Source organism: Panicum hallii, chromosome 1 (assembly GCF_002211085.1).
Source record: "Panicum hallii strain FIL2 chromosome 1, PHallii_v3.1, whole genome shotgun sequence".
Lineage (NCBI taxonomy): Eukaryota > Viridiplantae > Streptophyta > Magnoliopsida > Poales > Poaceae > Panicum > Panicum hallii.
Window position 1 is genome coordinate 48,472,954 of NC_038042.1, and position 17,398 is coordinate 48,490,351.

A 17,398-nucleotide genomic window follows, 5' to 3' on the forward strand; every position below is an offset into this window, starting at 1 on the left:
AGTGAATGAATTAGAACTTCACTTCGATCTCTAAACATGAACAATCATTACAACCATGTCCAACCGGTTCCTGAGGCCACTAATTACGGCATTAAGACAATTTTGACTTGCTAATGAATTTAAGGCCTTGTATTTGGAGATCTTCTGCGGCAAGATAGATGCTCGGGGGAGCTGCTGTTTTCGAAGGAGGCAGGGTGAGACCTGAGAACCTAGAAGATCACCTGCCGGCATCCCAAATTCCATCATTAATTTAATTCCTTGGTGCTATCGATTGTGTTCTGTCTCGCGCCCATGATGTTTTCCCTCATCGTACAGTGACAGTGGTGCTCTAGTTAAAGGTTATCGCTATCCTTGTAGTTCGATTTTAGTTGGTTTTTCACCCTCGCAAACTGCAACCTGTCACGCCAAGATTTTGTGTGAGATCACTGCACCTCCTCTCCATGCACTATTTACAGCAACAGCCTGCATAAACCCCGACAGGTGGGGCCCGTCGCATTCGCCTGGTGCATCAAAACTCGGAAGGCCCCCAGCCTTCCCGGGTGTGGCGGCGGCAGCGGCTCGATGCTGCCCCGATGCGGACCCCGGAGACCATCGGCCCGCTCCTCGCCCGCTACGGCGCGTCGCGGTCGCTGCTCGCCGGGGCGCACCTCCACTCCCACCTCCTCAAGTCCGGCCTCCTCGCCGCCTGCCGCAACCACCTCCTCTCCTTCTACGCCCGATGCCGCCTCCCGCGCGCCGCGCGCGCGGTGTTCGACGAAATCCCGGAACCGTGCCACGTCTCCTGGTCCTCGCTCGTCACCGCCTACTCCAACAACTCCATGCCCCGGGAGGCGCTCGGGGCGTTCCGGGCCATGCGCGGGCGCGGCGTCCGGTGCAACGAGTTCGCTCTCCCCGTCGTGCTCAAGTGCGCGCCGGACGCCAGGCTCGGCGCGCAGGTGCACGCGCTGGCGGTGGCCACGGCGCTCGCCGGGGACGTCTTCGTCGCCAACGCGCTCGTGGCAATGTACGGCGGGTTCGGCATGGTGGACGAGGCCAGGAGGATGTTCGACGAGTCCGGAGGCGCTGGCGGCGAGAGGAACGCCGTCTCTTGGAACGGCATGATGTCGGCGTACGTCAAGAACGACCGGTGTGGGGAAGCCATTGGGGTGTTCAGTGAGATGGTGTGGAGCGGGGCGCGGCCGAACGAGTTTGGCTTCTCCTGTGTCGTGAATGCGTGCACGGGGGCCAGGGATCTGGAAGCCGGGAGGCAGGTGCACGCCATGGTGGTGAGGACGGGGTATGACGAAGATGTGTTCACAGCGAATGCACTGGTCGACATGTACTCGAAGCTGGGGGACATTGATATGTCAGCGGTGGTTTTCAAGAAGATGCCTGCGGCAGATGTTGTCTCGTGGAATGCCTTTATTTCTGGGTGCGTGATTCATGGGCATGATCATCGTGCACTGGAGTTGTTGATGCAGATGAAGTCTTCGGGACTGGTGCCGAATGTGTACACATTGTCTACTATCCTGAAGGCTTGTGCTGGTGCTGGTGCATTCAATTTGGGCCGGCAAATTCATGGGTTTATGATCAAGGCTGATGCAGATTCAGATGAGTTCATCGGTGTTGGTCTTGTCGATATGTACACAAAGGATGGGTTTTTGGATGATGCAAGGAAGGTGTTTGATTTCATGCCCAAAAGGGATTTGATTTTGTGGAATGCACTGATCTCAGGTTGCTCTCATGGTGGACAGCATGGTGAGGTGCTGTCACTCTTTCGCAGGATGAGAATGGAGGGGCTTGACCTTGATGTCAATAGGACAACACTGGCTGCTGTTCTCAAGTCAACAGCGAGCTTGGAGGCAATCAGTCACACAAGACAGGTCCATGCTCTTGCAGAGAAGATAGGGCTTCTATCTGACTCTCATGTCATCAATGGGCTTATTGATTCATACTGGAAGTGTGACTGCCTCAATGATGCGATTAGAGTTTTTGAAGAAAGATGTTCTGATGACATCATATCTTCTACATCCATGATAACAGCACTCTCGCAGTCTGATCATGGTGAGGATGCTATAAAGCTGTTTGTGCAGATGCTAAGAAAAGGCCTTGATCCTGATTCTTTTGTACTAAGTAGCCTCCTGAATGCATGTGCTAGTCTGTCGGCCTATGAGCAAGGGAAGCAAGTGCATGCTCATCTGATCAAGAGGCAGTTCACGTCAGATGTGTTTGCAGGGAATGCTCTTGTGTACACCTATGCAAAATGTGGGAGCATAGAGGATGCAGACATGGCCTTCTCTGGCCTGCCAGAGAGGGGAGTTGTCTCATGGTCTGCAATGATCGGAGGGCTCGCACAGCATGGGCATGGGAAAAGAGCATTGGAATTGTTCCATAGAATGCTTGATGAGCGTGTTGCCCCAAACCACATCACCTTGACCAGTGTTCTCTCCGCTTGTAACCATGCAGGGCTTGTTGATGAGGCCAAGAAATACTTTGAGTCAATGAAGGAGATGTTTGGAATTGACAGGACTGAGGAGCATTACGCATGCATGATTGATCTTCTTGGCCGTGCAGGAAAATTAGAGGATGCAATGGAGCTTGTCAACAACATGCCATTCCAAGCTAATGCTAAAGTTTGGGGTGCGCTCTTAGGAGCCTCGAGAGTACACCGAGATCCAGAGCTAGGAAGGTTAGCAGCTGAAAAGCTCTTCACCCTAGAGCCGGAGAAGTCTGGCACGCATGTCCTCCTTGCAAACACTTATGCTTCAGCAGGCATGTGGGATGAGGTGGCAAAGGTGCGGAAGCTAATGAAAGTCAGTAACGTCAAAAAGGAGCCTGCCATGAGCTGGGTTGAGATGAAGGACAAGGTGCATACTTTCATTGTCGGGGATAAGAGCCATCCAAGGACAAGAGAGATATATGGCAAGCTAGAAGAATTGGGAGATCTGATGAACAAAGCTGGTTATGTTCCGAATGTCGAGGTTGATCTGCACGATGTGGACAAAAGCGAAAAGGAACTGCTTCTTTCTCACCACAGCGAGAGGCTGGCTGTCGCGTTTGCGTTGATCAGCACTCCAGCTGGTGCTCCAATCAGAGTCAAGAAAAATCTGCGCATATGCAGAGATTGCCATGTTGCCTTCAAGTTCATTTCAAAGATTGTATCAAGGGAGATTATCATCAGAGATATCAATCGGTTCCATCATTTCAGAGATGGGACATGTTCTTGCGGTGATTACTGGTGAAAATGGTTTTATCAGATGATAATTTTGTATCTTATTGGGAATTCTGATGGTTAGAGCAGTTACTCTTCATGGAGGCCTATAGTTTCACAAGATTTCGTAGCCAGTTAGCTGAGTGATGCAATGCATTTTTTGTTGACATCGCAACCATGTGTTTTGCAGTTGAATCTGCACATTGTAACATAAAAATGTTCCTCATGTACACTGCTTTCTAAACATTCTTATTCAATTTTTCTGGATACAGCAAAAAGGGGAAAACTTCAGTCATTTGCTCGTCCCTAAGTATTGGATTCAGCTATTGATCAACTCTTCTGTGTGTGTAATGTGTTTCTAGGGAAAAAGACTACTGTTATGCAATTAAAATGATTTGCCCATTGAGAAGGAACTAAATATTTTCTTGATCTTGGTTTTGGTAGGCCTGGTTGTTTATTCTAGATTATTACATTTTCTTTAGCTCTTGAATTGTGGAGCTCATCAGGTAAGCTACTTGTCTCCTCATCTTTGCATGCTCATGCTGTCATTATTCCAGATTGATGGCATTGTACAAGCTTGTTATAAGAAGGCTTGTAAGTGTTGATTGTAAACTCTTCTTGCTGTTTGTTCTAGATTGTGGTAAACTAAGGATATATTCGTACTAAACGTCTGCATATATCAACTAGCTGAGCAATTAGGCTCCCCTTAAAAGGTTAATAGCTGACTACGGTAGGTTTATTTTTTTATCTGTCCTGAAGTTTATATTTTTTATCTGTCCCAAACATCTAGCAGTAGCATTTGTTTTGCTTCTTCATGTTGAATTGACTATAAGTTCAGTTTTCAATTTGTGTTTCTAACTTTCTATCAATATTTGTCTCCAAACATGAAGAGGTATGTCCCCAGATTACTGCATAAATACTTAAATGAGATATGTGAAGAGGTACCTCCCCAATTAACTGCATATGTTCTTTTGCTGTTGTGAATTTCTATTATTTAACACATATTTATCTTAATTAGCTAAAGGATTATGAGTATATCAGGATCGCATGAAGCCATTGGGTTCATAAGTTGAAGTTGATTTGAGTGTCCGTACACTGAGAATTATGACCATGAGGAACCTTTGAGACTGACAACACGTGAGTCATTTTTAATCTTGCAAACTCACATGACCCACTATTTAAATGTACTTATTAGCTCTGTGGTACCCTTAGGCAGAGTTGAATTTGTGTTTACTTGTTGGTTAATTCTGATTAGTGTCAATAAAATTATCATATTTTTATTTTTCATGTTTGGGCACTTGCACGATTTTCATTTTTCTTGATGAACCTTATATTGTTCTTAGTTGCGTGATGGTTGCTTTACTTAGTGTGCATGTGCACCATAGTTTTGTTCTCTGAGAGTGACTTTTGTGCCACATAGTTTTGTTCTCTGAGAGTGACTTTTGTGGTGTTCTTCCTTCTGCGACTGTTTCTACTGGTTTGTTTGTCCCCTGCTCTTTGTGGTCATCGCATTGATTATGAACTTTCTGCTTTTTTTTATACAAAATAACATCTAACTGCTGGGTATTTGTTTTACTATTGCATAATCTCTGGTTGGCTTAATGTGAAGTATGCCAGGTTTTAGATCCGGCTGTATCTTAGAGTTAAGAGAAAGATTAACCGTGTTCTGCTACATCAAGTAAACGCACATATCGTCGTAGACAAAATCCAATTGTTACTAGATCCTCTACAATGCAAAACAATGAACAAGAATAATTTCTTTTATTGTAATATAAACTCCATGAGCCACTTTTCCATATTCATGATTTGATTCAGACTTGATGAATTAATATTTAATAAAAGAATATATATAAAAATCTGTGTGTTTTCCTTCATTTTTCCCCTTTGAGATTCAAATTCTGGCAAAAAATATTACTAATCTGTGAGCCACTTTGATACTTAATTCTTTTATTTTTAGAAACTGGCAAACTGCAGCTTGGAACAGAAAGGAAGAAGGTATACATCTTAGGCCATAGGTTCGGGATTAAGTCGATAAACAAAATAGACATACTTTGTCAGAAATGGTCTTTTGTAGATATTCATATGCTCTGCTGCCCTAGCTAAACTCACAGATAAAGGATCATGTAGGCAGATATCAATAGCAGCAAAAAGTGATTGTGGAATAATATTTACACGAGCTAAAGCAAGCCCATAAATCCATCATTCCGGCAAAAAGTAGCGACAACTTGTAGAACTCTTCTTTTACAGAAGGATGACAGGGAGGTCAGAAGGATGACAGGGAGGTTACTCCATGTATCTAAGCACCGGGAAGAATATGAACTACAATCTATTGTTCACATTCAACAGATTATACTGATACACAAAGATGTAGAAGCACACATCCAAGAATCCTCTACAAGTAATACTAAGTTGCCTATGTCTTCCTAGCTTCGCCTCGTTTGCTGTGGGTTGGCTCTTGGATCCAACCTTCTCAATCTCATATTGCGAGCAATAGCAGCTTGCTTCTGGCGATGGCTGTAGCTTTTCCTTTTGCTGCACAGACAAATGAAAATTTGAGCTTTCAAAGAAAAGTAGGGGCATGAAGTGCAAGCTTCCAATCTTCCATCTTAGCAGGAATCAATTTAAGGCATCATGCCAGATACTTGCGAGAAAAGGGGCAAAACTCAAATGGTTTTGCACCTTTTATTGTTCCATTCATCTTTCAAAAGTATTAAACATACTTTTCCAAACAGGACTACAAGAATTATTTCTGCAGATAATTTACTATCCTGGCCTAAAGAATATATATTTATTGTTCCATTCATCTTTCAAAAGTATTAAACATACTTTTCCAAACAGGACTACAAGAATTATTTCTGCAGATAATTTACTATCCTGGCCTAAAGAATATGAAAGAGAAAAGGAGATATGAAAGACCTGATAAAAATAAGGCCCGCCGTGAGAACCATTCCTCCAATTGCCCATGAAACTCTTTCACCAACAGGCATGTCTCTTGCCCATCTCTGGAAATCTTGAACATCCCAAGAAGTCACACTGCTTAATGTTGGACGGTCTTTTGAAGAAGTCCAAGAATCGGAGATAGAATCCAAACTTGCTTTCCCACCATAGCAGAAAATGTCATCAACTAAACCAGAGCTAGTCCCAGAAACTTGCACGGAGAAACCAGCAAGATGACATAACTCTGTGCCGTTAGAAACCCATTTATGTGCTTTGCCACAAAGGATGTCACCTAAACCACAAGGAGATAAGGCCTGACAAAGCAGTAAGGAGAATATTTCAGAACCAAACTATGAAATCATAAACAACAAAAAAGATCACAAGGTGTTAAGGCTAAAAATCTCCTAGGTATTGAGGATTATTCAAGAAGAAAAGGAAAACTCCACCGAACCAATAGCTATTCAGAATGTATTGAACAGACATAGGCAAGAACATGATTGTTTATTGTATGATCTGACCATGAAAATACCAAGCTTAATCTAGCAACAGCACTTGCATTTGTGTGACAGTACATGATTGAGGTATCAGTACCCACTACCCAGATTGTATCATTGATCTCTAATCAGAGGGTCTTTACCTGTGTTTTCGTATCGATGGAGAAGTACGATTCTGAACAAGCTTTGAAGACCATATCGCAGAATGATGCACATATAGCAGGAGGTCCGGGCCTGACACCCACTCTTGGATCGCATATTGAGCACTCAAGCAATTCCCACAAATGAATACATTCTTGACTGCCTTCACCGGTTAATGCAAGGTTCCTCACAGAGATCAGAGCAGGAAATGTCTGTGTCACATCACAACATGTATTCTGACGGAATATCCTACACAGTGCAAGATCTCTGCGCCCCTTCGATGCCCTTCCAGGAGGCTTGCCTTCAGATGAAAAGGCAGGGAATCGCCCACCAGGTGAAACACATACACCTTTTGGTTGTCCTGTGGAGAAAAAAAAACAGACAACAGAAAGTATGTGATGTAAATAATTTGAGTATCACTCCCATAGGGTTCATCTACGAAGAAGTCAGCCATGGTAATTACAAGCCGATTCTATCTTAACAAAGAATATTCATTCAATATGCAACCACAGTATTCATATATAACTAAGAGAATCAAAGATACTGCTTGGTAGGCTGTAGCATCCGAATTACTAATCAGTGTTACAGCCGGCAGTAGTATCATTAAACTGAACTCTATGGCAGTAAGGTAAACAAAGTTTGTAACAGTATAACTTTAACCTGGCACATAACAAAGCATGTAACAGTGCAGTTTTAGCTTGATATGATCATAATTCATAACCCTTTCTGCAGTATGAATTACAAAACTTTGCAAAATGCAGACAGTAACTTCAGAGTAAGGCCTAAAGCGCACACGCAAAGCCATTACCAAATTGCCGTCTCTACTTTGCTATAGTTTTTAACTAAATCTACACTGCTTACACAATTCGAGCGATCAAACACGCACCAGCAAGGATCCATTCAAAGGCAACAAGAATCCCTAGCACCATGCACGAAAACTTAGAGAAAGACTTCCCTCTGCAGCTTAAGCAGACAAACTAAATAAACAAAAACTACAAATGAGATCTCGAGTACTCGCAGGCGAGGCGACTGGTCGTACCAGCTGACGCGACCGGCGAGAAGAAGAGCAGCGCCAGGAGGATGGCGAAACTGGCCGCCGGTGGCTGCCACGTTGAGTAGCTCATCGGAAGCCGCCTGCCCGCCCCGCCGGCGGGGCGCTTGCGGCAGGGGTAGGTCGGCGAGGCGGAGGGGAACAGGCGGTCGGCGAATCGATGCGCTTCCCGGCGACTCTGGACCAGACAAGTCAACAGGGCTCCTCGCTAAGAAATGGGCCGGACGCGACGCGGAGCCCAACAACAGAACACGGCCCGGTTTCGCTTCCGCAGCTCCAGGTTGCCGACCTCTCGCCCGCGGCCGCGGCGGCGTTTGCTGGAGAGACCAAGCATTAGTCCCACATCGCCTGGCGAGAGCGGAGCGCGGAGGGAGAGAGCTACAAAATGAGGGGCAGGGCACTGGGGCAACTCATACCTTTCTCGGCCTTTTGGCTAAGATCAAGTGTAGTATCTGTTCTTATCAGTTTAATATCTGATATGTGGGCCATGAGTCCACTTCGATATTAAATTTATTTTTTATGGGGGAGGGTCCATCACAGTGGCTCGCCACTGGGGCTCTCAAGTGTCGCCCAGCCGTTGCACTGCTGGCAGGGCTCGGCGCACCCCAACCAAACAAAATAAAATTTGATTCTGGTGATGGGCCGGATGTGCCTTGCTGGCTGAGGCTACTGGGCCTGTTGAATTTCCGTTTTGCGATCTGCTTTGGGCCTTTGTGTTCTGTTGCTGTATCCAAAACTCTGGGCGTCATGTTGGAGAAAGAGTTTTCCTTTTCCGGTTAAGAATGATTTTTCCGAACCATCTTCTGCTTATCTGCATAATCTAGGAGCAGCATGATATACCTGTGGTTATTGGCTAACTAAGCTACCGAGTGCGTTAATGAACCGGCTTCTGGGTGAATTTAACCTAAGACTTGTCCCAGCAAAAGGTAGCTCCTAGTCTTTTCACTGAACAACGTGTGAATCAATAAAGAAAGAGACATGCATCATGGTCATTTAATTCAGACGGACAGGCTTAATAATAAGCTCTTCGAAAGATCATCATCTGGTACAATAACATCACCCCAACATTGAACTAGTATTTTACACAAGGAAAGAATACAAAAGTCGAATCCAAGAAGAAAGAACGAAAAAAATTGACATGGACCTATGGTAAGTGGCCAACCTTTTAACCTAACCGCAGTTAGTTCTGCGTGCGTAGGCTAATCTCTATCAGAGTCAGAGGGGGGAGAGGGACGTGGCACAAGAGGCGCCCCGCTAATTACTCGCTCGATCCTGATCCACTTCATGAGGTGGGCCCAAAGGGGCGGCGGGTCCTACTCCAAGTCATGGCCATCTTATCCGGTACGTCCAGCGAGATGCCACGTACTAGTCGTGTAGTTGTAGTACTAGCATCTTCTTGTACCTGGACTGGGACCCACGCCCCATGAGCTGTCAGATACACCACACTAATCTACTGGTTAATCCTCACTGTTAATCCCTTCCTCCGTGGTTAATGCTCTCTTGGATCTCTCGTGCCTGGCCGCGCTCCACCATGATCCATCCAGCCCCCACACACTCAACTCACGGCTGCTTTGTTTTGGCCGCTAATCAGTACGCGACGCGGCGGCGGCCGCCGCCAGGGACTCGCCGGCTGCCGCGCGCGGTGGCGGCACCGGCACCATTGGCGCAGCAGTTGCTGCTGCTGGCGTCCTCGTCCATGAAGATCTGCCGGCACCGGCACTCCTCGCTGCAGAACGCCCGGTCGCCTCTGCATATGTATGCACGCGCCACCAGTCACACACATGTACAATTGTACAAAGATATCTAGCCAGCCAGAAGATTGAACTCGCAACCGCGGATCAATCCAAGTTCCGGCAGACATGTTCCTCCCAGCAGCCTACCTGTACATGTAGATGTCCCTGCCCTCGGCGAGCTCCGTGTGGCACAGGAAGCACCGCTGCAGGAAGGAGCTCGCGGCGGCCGGCGAGACCTGCTTGTGCTTGGCCTTGGCGCCGTGGATCACAAGGGTGGCCTTGCTGATGATCTGCGCCGGCGGCTTCCCGGGGTGGCTCTTGTGGGTGGTCTCCAGTAGAACACTCAGCCCGGCCATGGTGGCAGAACCCACTGTGGATGGATTTTGGATGCAGAATCTCTTCTCTCTTTTTTTCAATCTCACTTCCTCTTTGCTGGCGAGAGATTTTTTTTCCCTTCATGGAAGGGGAGATCACCTGGTGCTTATAAAGGAGAGGAAGGGGGTGTGGGGTGCGTCCAAGCAGCTGATGGTCAGCAAGGACGTGGATTCCGATTGGAGAGTGAGCTTGCCAATGCGATCCTAACACGTCGGCCACCTCACCCTGCATTAGGCGAGACAGTTAATTTCTGCTGGTCCCTTCAGTTTCAAGGGAAACCACTTGTAGTAATGTTGCGGATTATTGTTTTACAATATAGTATCACACCCATCAACCCTGAAAAAGCTTTAAAACATACTACCATGATTCAGTACTAATCATATTTAGGGCGTGGAACATCGTTACCTTTTCCCTTGATAAGCACTCTAGAGCTTCTAGACTTTTCCGCTGACTGTGCATGGTAGTTCATTAACTTCACCAGGATAAGCTTTATTTGCCCGCAAAACATTGAGATCATGCACGTTCTCCCTTTTTCTCCTGAAGGAGAGGTCCGGTTTGAAGGTGGACTTGACCAAAGTTAAACAAAGGCACAAAGTTAAATAAGCACAAAATAAAAGAGAATAAGCACAAACATTTGATAATCCTAACAACTGATCAAGTGCTTTGCATCTAGATAATGCTGGGTACACAACCAGCTAATCATGGCGGAGCTCCATGGCTACACACCCAAAACCGTTTGATCTATTTCTCCTTCCAAATGTCCAAGGCTTTGCATACTCCCTCCGTAAAAAAAAAGCAACTCTTGTTTCCGAGAAGTCAAATAATTTTACATTTAACTAATTTATAAAAATTACTAATATTTATATCTTCAAATAGATTTAGTATGAAAATATATTATATAATTAATTTAATGATACTTATTTTATAATATAAATATAAATATTATTTTATATAAAATTTAATTAAATATAAAACTGCTTGACTCAAATTTATTAGAAAACGAGAGTTGTATTTTTTTTAGGGAGTATATACTATAATCCCTACGTGCATCGATCATCAGCGCATGGGCCATGGAGGCAGGCAGACACGGGGCACCGAGCACGAGCAGCAGCTAGCGGCAGAGGCCTGAGGCGCAGCCCCGCGCCTAGGCTGCGCCTGCGCGCCCGCTCCCCTCCCTCCACGTGTCGGGCGACAGGACTCCGTTGTCGCTTGCGGCGTACGGATCCACTGCGCCCGCATGTGCTGTGGCCGCCTGTTGCTGCTGTTGTTGGCGCGTATGGTCTTGATGTACGACGCGGTACAGTGGTGGTGCTGCACTGCAAATGTGGTGAGTCTCCCGCGACTTTTAAATTGAGGTGCATTGCACATTGCTAGCAGCTCCAACCTTGCGTGAAAGTCTGCCTTCTTGTTTGGGTATTTAAGAGAGATTTTCATTTATATTATCGCTTACTTAAGGAGCACTATTCACATGTGCCATCAATAACGTTTTGGTCCGACTTGTTAGCAGGTGCGGAGCCATGAATTACACATGGGGTGGGGACGAACACGAACTATAGATATACTCGACGGAGGGGTAGAGCAAGAAATTACATATAAGAATTATACTCGTGTTGTTTCTTGTTGGTGGTATCTTTAGGAGCCTTTCTCGCAGTTAAGGGGTTATAATGGTGCACAAAAATAAAGGTTGATAGTCTTCTAAGACTAAGTAAAGTTTTTCTTATAGAAAATCCCCCATATTCTTGTAAAAGGAACACGATATCTTATTTTTAGGATTAATGACACTTTCACGATTAACATAGAATTTATGTTTTTCGTATTACACAGATTTAATATGTGCTTGAGAAGACAAAACAAACTGAATCTAAGGTTTAGGAACAAGAATTATATATTATTTCTAACTGTATTTGTGCGATGCATATTTGATTTCTGCTATACACTAATTTAGTCTAGGCACCCACGAGGCTTGCCCGCTTAAAAAGCTAATAAGCCTCATCAATGGTCTAAAGCTGATTGGCTTGAAGCATGTACGAGTAGCTATTTTGCAATATACCCATACAGGGATCAAGCATTCCTCATATGTCAGGAGGAGGGGCCACGTTCCCTGCTGGCCCCTGGCTTCGCCAGTGCTTATTCGTGAACTGATGATATAGATGAAAAATGCAACTCAAATATTGATACTAATAAGAATATTCTTATAACGGATATGTGTAACTATGACAAAGAGCAGAAGTTGGGTGTTTCTTTCTCATCTCACAAACTCAACGTCTCTTTTTTCTTCTCTCTTAAAAACTCCATGGACCAATCTCATTCGTATCAGAAAAAGAAGTATCAATATAATGGCCTCAGTGAGATCGTGTATCAATCTATCTATACAATTTAAACCTGAAATTCAAATATATATATATCTTAATACATTTTGACACACAATTCGGCGTAGAGACAAGCGAAAAAAAAGGACGAGATTAATATGGGACAGGATATAGGCACACACGGGACTACGGAGTCGGGTGGGCGCAGCCGCGCAGGAGAGAGTGGTCGCGGTATGCCGCCGCAAAAGCTAGTGGCCTCCAGCAGGCTGAAAGCGCGAGCATACTGTTTTGACGTGGCGCAATTATCCGAGCCCCCACGGCCCATTGGTAGGGCTGGTTCTGTTGGCACGGGCAGCAGCAGCTGGATTACACATACTTGTTACATCACATATAACAGTTGACATGGTATACCAAAAAACCAAGTACACCCTGAAGATAAGGAATCGTTCCCTTCACATTCCAGATATGTCCAGGGGGAAGAGAAGAGTGCCAGGATTATGGCCTCTTTGCCAAACTTCAGAAATTAAAAAAAAACAGAAAACAATGCACAGCTTCGTTCATTCCAGAAGACTAGCACTTCTTGTAGCAAAGATATTAATTATCATGTAAACAGCCCGAACCTGTTCCTCAGCTTTTCTCACAGAAATCTTCCTGGTGACCATCATTCTTCCATTCAGTTTCATCATCTGCTTCTCCCCTGGCATCATTCTCAGCATCGCTTTCGCTAGCTGTTTCCCACTCAGAGTCATCACCCTCTTGACCAAACGCATCGCTAGCATCTCCTTCACAATGGACACCCCCATGCTTCAGAGCTGCTTCCCTGAATAGCCAAGCGGCACGCATCTGCTTCTTCACCAATCGCTCAGCATAATCAGGAACTTTGTTTTGCTTCAGGGATAAGTCGGGATCGTTCGACTGAGAGCACTCGTTTATGAAGAGGATTGCATCCAACAAGCTCTCCTTTGCGAGACCAAGCATATCATATGCTTGAGCTCTTCTCCACAAACTCTTGGCATGACGGTTCACAGGGCTATGAAGGCACAATGCTCGAGTAGCATCGCTTATGGCGGCCAATGGCTGCTGCAGGAGAAGGTAGCACTGAGCTCGATTGCTGTAAAGCACCACCCGCTCTTTCTTAGACTTCATTGGACATAGTGCAAGTGCTTCAGAGTATTTCTCTGCAGCTCCTGCAATATTCCCTGAAGAGAACATAGAATTGCCTTCCAACTTTACAACCAATGCTGCAGCTTGCTTTATATGAAGATCCTCCTTCGGCATACTCTTTTCCAATTTCAAACTTTGCTTGGATCTCAAGAGCTCATCAATTTCTGCTTTGGGCTGAGCACTAATTGTACTGCGTGAGTTCCCACTCTGTTGCATAAATTCTTGGAGGACTGTGACGATAGTGTCACCAAGCTTTTTATAATCACCCAGTGTCGAAATATTTGCTAAATCTATCAGTGTTGGTGCAACTTTATCTATAACCTGCACAAAAGGAGGAAAAGCTAAGTGGCTAGAGCAAATAAAACTACAGTAAACAGGTAGTTGGCTAACTGCACTTGGACTGAATCAGAAAAGGCAAATATGCATTTTTAGCACAATGCTATTTCCCAAAACCCTCATGCATAACTAATCCTGAACCATCTAATCAGAAAGAGGAATAACAATCCCAAGCTGGATTTTAAAAGATGGGATAAATATTGTTATTTCCTGTGTATGGGGAACTCTACTATTTTTATTTTTCTCTAGTTATCATTTCTAAGCTGCTCTGCTGTGCATAGTTGTCATCTGAGGCCTTTAACTACATAAATTACAAGCAAAATGTATTTCACAAGATCTTACCTTATGACTAGTACTTGCATCCTGCACTAGCCAGATCAGACAATCAACTGCCATGTATTGCCAGTCATCTGAAGAACGAGCAATGTTGCATAAAGCGTCAATGGTACCAGGGATGTTAGCAACATGACCTCGGCCAACCTTGCTCTGGCAGATTGTTCTTAGCAAACCAACACCAGCAGGTGAGTTTTCATTCACAAGTCCACCCCACATTCCAGGTAACTTGATAAGAAAATCAGCTTTGCAAATATCATGGAAGAATTCAGGTTTAAATGCAAAGCAATTAATGAGTTGCAAAGACCAGCACTGCAGTTGACTTGCCCATTCCTCAGCTTTGCGGGATTCCATTTCCACACCACCCATGCCACGAGTCAGAAGATCGCAATGGTATCCAAGTCTTCGATCCACAAATTGGTAAAAGTGAGAGTACACGATCTCTAAAGAGCTCGAAGCAAGTTGAATGGCAAGTTCAAGTACTTCTCCATGATCAGCAACTGCAGGAAATGTACTAGGATATGTAGCCAAATGCCCCAAAGCTCTAACAGCAACCCTTTGCTCCACCCATGTCAGCCTACCTCTTAGGAGTTCGACTAATGGAGGTATTACACCAGCACGAACAGCACGTTCTGCAAATTCCTCCATATTCATTGTATACGATCCAATTATGTGAGCTGCATAATATGGGATGTAAATATTCTGATCATGTGCAAGCCAGCGCCTGTTTTTCAATCCTTTCCATATAAGAGCTGCCATGCATTCAAATATGCCCAAATTGATGAACTCAGGATCATTTGGGTGAGCCATTGCAGTGTTCCATAGGCCGCTAATAGGGAGAACTTGGCCATCATCATCTTGAGAAGGAAGTTCCCTAAAGAACTTAAGCACACTTGCTCTTCGTTTACTAGGGTTTGCCTCCTTCATAACACAGAAGAAACATCCAGGATAAGGGCAATCAGATTGTATCTTGTCCATGGGAGCCAATCAATCCTATCAGCTTCTTCAATCAGAACATCAACAGCTGTACTTCAAACTGCATCAGAACAAAATATGAGCAAATGCTATACAATATTCTCTGATGAGCAAGTGAAGACGAGGCGACACTATCAATTTAGAAAGTAATTTAACAATCAGCAAACAACTATTACAATTTGATACTGCATCTTCTTCCCCCTAATTTTCTGATAACGTGCGAAGGTCAGATTATTGAAAACCGGTGAATACATTGCCAGCTCGTTTGGCAACCATTAGGAACGGGATTGGGAGCAAAACAAGCAACTTCAGGCAAAATCAAGCAAGTCACACTAAGGAGCAAGCAATAGAGACTAGAGACTTCAGGAAAAGTGAATGATCGAAGCTAATTTGTGCCTACTGCATCAATTGTACGAACACTGGTTATCTGCCTATTGCATCTATTGTATGAACACTGGTTATCTGGTTCAAGTTCTTAAACAGGAAGTATAATTTTTAACAACCAAACCTTGAGTAAATGCATTTATAAAACTGACATAGCCTAAACAAAATCCTATCAATTCAATAGGTCGTATTGATTTCAGGAACATGAAAAGTGTGAAGTGAGTCACCGCCAAAGAAAGACATACACTGACTGAAAAGTGAAAGCAACCAAATTTTCCACTAGAAGGCACATAACTCACTGCTTTGCGATTACACAAACAGTTTGTAGGTTCACCAATCAGCTGTCTTGCTACTCTTTTTCTAGCATAATTTGCTTGAGTGGATGCCGGTTTTGTTTGCTGAGGTTGATACAGAACTCTCCTTCGCACCAATTAGCTCAGAGCATCACCAGAAGAAAACTTAATTGGTGGAAACCCTTACCCCCCAAACTTCTCGTTCTCCTTCCCTCATTTTCAATTTGCATCTAGAGTTGGAAATAGGTGAAGAATATCGATTGAACAGTGAGATTTCAGCTCAAAAATTGAGCTCCCATCCGGCAAAATTTGTACTCGCAACTAAAATTTTTAAAAACTCCTGTTAGCTCGAAAGCTTGCAGCAGGAGATTCAAAAAATCTGGAGCGTAATTTGAACCTCAACAACGAATCTGAACCATGCAGACCGAAATGCCACCTTACCAGCACATTCCGACGTGGCGGGCCGCCGTCGCACGGCAATGGCGGCGGTCTGCGCCGCCGGTAGCTCGCGCAGCCCCCCGCACGGCGCGGCGCGGCGGGTGGCGCCCCCCGGGGCAGCGAGGCGGCCGAGCTACGGTCCGGAGAGAGGGAGCGCGGCGGGAGCGGTGGGCCGCGGGACCGGGGCAGCCCGGCGGATCTCCTCCACGAGACGAGACCACACGGCGGCGGCGAGGAGGAGCGAGGGCGTGCGTGCGTGCGTGCGGTGGTGAGGGGGACGGAATGGGGAGGAGGCAGGGGGCGGCGGCGTGAGGCCTTGAGCCAGCGCGACGGGCCCGTGCGGGGGGGTGCGGCGGGTGGGAGTCAGGCTCGATGTGATGTAGCGGGCGGTCCCGCGGAGGGGCTCCCAGCGCTCCCCCCATCTCGCGCGTGCGTGCGCCCATCGACGGCTGCGATCGGGTCGGGTCACGCCCGCGGGCCACCACCTGCCCGTCCGGCCATGTGACGTGCCAGCTCCGTGCACCGTGCTGGGCGCGCGCGACGGTGCGGGGCGTCCCTCGCTCGCGGTCCCACACGCCCTCCGCTCCGTCACGCCGCTCCCGTGCGTGCGCCCGCGTCGTTGGCGTCTCGCTCCCGGCCGGCGCCGAGCAGAGCCGCCGACAGGCGCTGCGCCTGCGCGCACCGACGGGAAGCCGTACCGGCGGTGTGGTAGCGGCGGCAGGGTCCATCCGTGATCCGCGAGGTCCCCATCCCGTCGAACCAAAATCATTGCGGCCGCAACGGCCCCCGACCGCGGCGGGCGGAGCACATGCACGCGCCAATTATTCGCGCGACACTGCATTCCATTTCCTCGCCTACAGTAGCGAAGAGGACGATTCACGCATGGGAGCCGGAGTGAGACCGTGCGAGCCGAGCACGAGAAGGCAGCCCGAGCTTGGCGCTAATCCGATTTGAATCTCCGCTCCCGTCCTCCGCCGCTGCAAGCGAGCGTAGTGGCGACAAGGCGGGCAGGTTTACCTGGGATGCCGCTGCGACTTTTGCTGCCGATGCTGACATGTTTTTTTGCACGACACCGGAGGGATAAAGCGGCATAGGAAGGCGTAAACAAAGCGCGAGGGGGGTGGAGCTCCGGGTAAAATACGGCTTGGTCTCGCGCTTTCGCGTTCGCCGGCCATGTTTAAACGGTTAAACGCGGCACTTGCATCGATTACCCGACGAAATATATATAAATCTGTGCTGCAGGCT

At 46.4% G+C, this 17,398-nt stretch overlaps 4 protein-coding genes and 1 non-coding gene across 6 annotated transcripts; 2 read left to right on the plus strand and 3 right to left on the minus strand.

The window, feature by feature from the left end:
• Positions 1-162: 162 nt before the first annotated feature.
• LOC112885489 (pentatricopeptide repeat-containing protein At4g14850-like) lies at positions 163-3,585 on the plus strand. The gene has a single exon (XM_025951122.1). It carries the CDS (start codon positions 573-575, stop codon positions 3,219-3,221), a length of 2,649 nt encoding a protein of 882 aa, XP_025806907.1. The 5' UTR covers positions 163-572; the 3' UTR covers positions 3,222-3,585.
• A 1,729-nt stretch (positions 3,586-5,314) lies between these two features.
• LOC112902209 lies at positions 5,315-8,165 on the minus strand. The gene is made up of 4 exons (XM_025971154.1): positions 7,802-8,165; positions 6,765-7,123; positions 6,107-6,441; positions 5,315-5,722 (listed from the first exon to the last, which is right to left on the minus strand). Exons 1-4 carry the CDS (start codon positions 7,884-7,886, stop codon positions 5,614-5,616), a joined length of 888 nt encoding a protein of 295 aa, XP_025826939.1. The 5' UTR covers positions 7,887-8,165; the 3' UTR covers positions 5,315-5,613.
• A 60-nt stretch (positions 8,166-8,225) lies between these two features.
• LOC112879161 lies at positions 8,226-8,422 on the plus strand. Its single transcript, XR_003225986.1, has one exon. It is a non-coding gene; the product is annotated as a U2 spliceosomal RNA (small nuclear RNA).
• Positions 8,423-8,778: 356 nt separating this feature from the next.
• On the minus strand, positions 8,779-10,040 carry LOC112902214. The gene is made up of 2 exons (XM_025971168.1): positions 9,694-10,040; positions 8,779-9,560 (listed from the first exon to the last, which is right to left on the minus strand). Exons 1-2 carry the CDS (start codon positions 9,900-9,902, stop codon positions 9,401-9,403), a joined length of 369 nt encoding a protein of 122 aa, XP_025826953.1. The 5' UTR covers positions 9,903-10,040; the 3' UTR covers positions 8,779-9,400.
• A 2,569-nt stretch (positions 10,041-12,609) lies between these two features.
• LOC112877562 lies at positions 12,610-16,485 on the minus strand. Of its 2 annotated transcripts, none has more exons than XM_025941900.1 (3): positions 16,157-16,485; positions 14,073-15,099; positions 12,610-13,715 (listed from the first exon to the last, which is right to left on the minus strand). In XM_025941900.1, exons 2-3 carry the CDS (start codon positions 15,039-15,041, stop codon positions 12,858-12,860), a joined length of 1,827 nt encoding a protein of 608 aa, XP_025797685.1. In that variant the 5' UTR covers positions 15,042-15,099; positions 16,157-16,485; the 3' UTR covers positions 12,610-12,857. The 2 variants fall into 2 exon arrangements, with proteins under 2 accessions (XP_025797685.1, XP_025797693.1); XM_025941908.1 differs by lacking the exon at positions 16,157-16,485 and adding an exon at positions 15,722-15,923.
• Between the last annotated feature and the right edge of the window lie 913 nt (positions 16,486-17,398).